This window comes from Aptenodytes forsteri, unplaced genomic scaffold, assembly GCF_000699145.1.
Source record: "Aptenodytes forsteri isolate BGI_AS27 unplaced genomic scaffold, ASM69914v1 Scaffold651, whole genome shotgun sequence".
Classification (NCBI taxonomy): Eukaryota; Metazoa; Chordata; class Aves; order Sphenisciformes; family Spheniscidae; genus Aptenodytes; species Aptenodytes forsteri.
Window position 1 is genome coordinate 169,809 of NW_008794079.1, and position 3,663 is coordinate 173,471.

Sequence of the window (3,663 nt, forward strand, 5' to 3'; positions counted from 1 at the left end):
CCTTTAGAGGTCCCTTCCAACCCAAACTAGTCTATGATTCTGTGATTCTAAGTCTTCTACCACTTTGCAGCAGCAGCCGCTCTAAGCAACGGTAGCCGTGTGTTGGGCATGTGTGCGTGCCGATTGGCACTGGACTACCACCAGGATGGGAGAGGAGCTGGTTAACGCAAGGTAGTTGGTGTGAGTGCAAGGAACTGTGCATAAGCCGGCCATAAACAGTCTGGAAATGGGATTATTGCTAATAATTGCACAGAGAAATGCTTAAGTGGTACAGTGTTAAAAATACAAATTTTAGGATGAATCTCAAACAACGTTATGAAGGAAATCACCAATGTGGTGCTTCTGATAGTGTTAGATCCGAAGGCTGAGAGCCTGTCTTCAGTTCCCTCTCCTCCCCTCTTCCTTGGAACGAACAGGTACAGCGTTGAGACTTGGGTGAAACTCCTTGAAGCTGACGGACAAAATAGCCATCCTTCTGTGAAAATAGGGGAAAAATCTGTTACGCTTGTTAGCAGCATGGATAGACTCCTGTGGAATAGCCAAACCTGGGAAGGTTCACAGGGCTGGGCAGGAGCGGAGTTAGGTGGGGAGGCAGGTTGGGGGATCTGGACGTAGGTAAAGGGAGCAGAGTATTTTGGATGCGGCGACGTACAGCGAATGGCTGCAGTGCTGTGGAGCACACAGAGGACACCACCAGCAAACTTCGTTATTTTAGGGGGCGAAAAAGCAAGAATTCTTGAGTGGAGCAACTCCAGCAAAACAAAAAGGCTTGGAAAGGGAGTCAAGGGTCTTGTCTTTATTGTGGGTTGCCATCTTTAGGGAGATGGCTAGCGTGCACTGCCTGCCTTCATCACCGTCTTTCTGTTGCATTTTTTGCTGTTAGAATCAACTCAGAGTACTCGTAAGCATTGGATAAGGAGTAAAGGACCTTAATGAAAACAAATACTCCAACGCAGGTGAATCCTCTGAAGGAGTAAAGAAACTCATCCATAGACCAAAAAGCCCAAACTGTCAACTTTTAATAAACCCTTAACCTGGTTTTGTCATTGGCAGGCGGAATCTTTTAAAGTCTGAGGGGTTTTTTTTTAGTGGTCTTAATTCTTTAGGATTAGTGCTACGTTGAATGTGCCCAGTAACTTTAAAAGCAAGACGTGCCTGTCTGAAAATCAAGTCTCGTGGATATTTGGTCTGATACTCTTAAGTCAGTTCAGAAGACCTTGGCCTCATCTTTTCCCTGGAGGTTCACGCTGGGACTTGGAGACTGCCTGCAGATGCTCGTGGTTAGCTGTACCACTGACCTGACAAGGCTGGAGTTCGCGGGGCGCCCGTGGTTTCGTGTCCGTCTTGTTGCTCAGCACAGTAACGGGTGAGGGGGCTCTCCTGACCTTGCGCGGCATGACCTAGTTTAATACTGAAGTAGCAGCCCCTGCTTGTGAAGGTGCTTCCACCGAGTCACTCTTGTGAACCGGGGGGGGGACACACGGGACTTTGGGGTTCTGGAGGCACCATCCCTCTGCCGTCGCGTGGGTGGTCTGGCCTGGCCCTGCCGCTTTTCTTTTGAACTAAGAAGTCTGATTGCTTCCTGGCCATGCAATGACTCGTCAGTGTTTTGTCGGGCTTGGCTCTCCTCTGGTGCTCCTGCCAGCGCTGTGTGCTGGTGGTGCGTGGGATGATATTAGCAGGAGGGTGGATCAGGAGCAAGACTTCGTCATGGAAGAGAATCCGGGTTGTAAAATGCATTTGGAGTTCTTGTGTCGCTTTGCCAGAATGAAAATCCCTTCTTTTGCTGTTTTGCAGATGCTTATGTTGACAGTATAATTCCTGCTCAGCGTGCCAGAAAGGTAATAGAAACCATACTTGATAAAGCGGCACCACAGACCTGAAAGCGAAGTGGCTGAAATGTGATCCTGACTACTAGTCAAGACAGTTATAATAGTCAAAATAACTAATTATTCTTATTATTCAGAACGTGCACCGTTCTGTTGGTGATAACTTGTCTTCCAAAATCTGACCGCAGAAGTACCTCAGGGTTTAGAGGGGCAGGAACGTTTCCTCCTGTCTCCCACCTATTCCCACTTTTTAAATCAACATGTAGAAAACATTTATCAGTTGCAGTGAAAAATTAAAACTCGTTAGTCAGTGTTGCTCTCGCTCTGCCAGCAACAGCGCGTGTTGCTTTCAGCGGCTCTGGACCTCATCTGCCTTGTCTGCATGGGCACGGCGAGCTGCCCGAGACTGGCAGGACACAGAATTGTCTTCGTTTGTTTGCAGATGTTGATGTTTAAAGTCAGACTAGCCCAGTTGTTTTAGTTTGCTCAGAAGATCGTTGGCTGTTGCTGTGGATACGAAAACAAATTAATTGGGACAAGTTGGGGAATTAATAGATTTGCAGTTGTGCAAATTGAGGTTTAATCTTTGTAGCCTGCTTAACCTCCTGGGTTGTTTTTTTAAGTCTCTGGGGAGTTGTGCTCTGCAGGTTCTTCCACATAAGTAGCTTGATCACAGCATAAAGACTTACCGGCTGTCTGCCCGCTCTCGATAACTGGCAGACGCGTGTTGTTCTTCTGGGCCGAGTGCAAGGAAATGTGGTTTAGTCGCCGTTGGCTAAGAGTGCTCCTGTGGGCAGTTACCCTGGCTCAGCTGAGACGCAGCGACCTGCTAAACGCTGACTGCATCAGGAGCTGGAGGATGTCGTTGAGGTCCCTCTGAACTGTATTCATGGGAGCTCGCGCTGGTCAGATGGTAACAGCTTCAAACAAAGCTAATAAACTGCATTTTACCTGCAGCTAAGGGGCTCCAAGAGATGGGGCCGCTACCGATCTCGCCCACAGCGATGTAGAATTTCTATTTGTGAAATGAAAAGGCGGGTGGGCTTCTCTCTTTCTGTGCAGCCGTGGTTGATAATGTTTCATTTTGTTTTGTTTTTTGACAGAGTGGAAACAGCTTCCATGTGTTTGACCAAGGCCAATTTGCCAAGGAGGTGCTTCCAAAGTACTTCAAACATAACAACATGGCCAGCTTTGTACGGCAGCTCAATATGTGTAAGTATCTTCTGGGCAGCTCGGAATGCAAAGTGTACAGTTTGTCCTGAAATAAGGTTCCCCTCTTCTGGCCAGGTTTAACGTAGGGGACATCTCCCTGAGTTGGGAGTATTTGCTAGCTTTGCAGTCTCTCAGGTTTTGGGGACCAAGTGGTAGTTTTAAGCTTGGCCTCGCTGAAGGGAATATCGGCTTCTAAAACTGAAAACTTCTGCTGGATATAAAGAACTTCAGGCTCTCAGACTTCTTTTATCTTGATATTCCCTGATTATTAGTGCAGGAGTTCTGAACGCTTTCCTTGTGCTCGCCCATCGTTAACGTTTGCGACGGCACTCTTTGCCATCCTGTGTCACGAAGGAGGACCTCCTCTGGAACGCTCCCAGTGAGACCGGACCACCGCATGTGGCAGCTTTGTCACTTTCTACTCACTTCCTTGAGGGGATGTTCCTGCCAGCGTCACGTAGAGCAGGCATTGTCTGAACTTGCTCTTCTAAACAGCAATTAGTTAAAAAAAAAGAAATAATCTCATAGCAGAATAAGGCTGGAGGGACCTCACAGCCGTTTAGTCCAATTCTCCGCTTCAGGGCGGGATCAGCTCGCTCTCTCTCTGTTGTTCGCTCTCTCT

The 3,663-nt window shown here is 47.8% G+C and overlaps 1 protein-coding gene across 4 annotated transcripts in view; it reads left to right on the plus strand.

The window, feature by feature from the left end:
• Positions 1 to 3,663, plus strand: part of HSF1 (heat shock transcription factor 1) — a 75,727-nt gene that overhangs the window by 18,703 nt on the left and 53,361 nt on the right. For all 4 annotated transcript variants that reach the window (XM_019470204.1, XM_019470207.1, XM_019470211.1 and 1 more), the window contains exon 2: positions 2,933 to 3,041. In XM_019470204.1, the coding sequence (XP_019325749.1) occupies positions 3,011 to 3,041 (31 nt within the window). In that variant the 5' untranslated portion in view covers positions 2,933 to 3,010. The remainder of the gene's footprint in view (positions 1 to 2,932; positions 3,042 to 3,663) is intronic.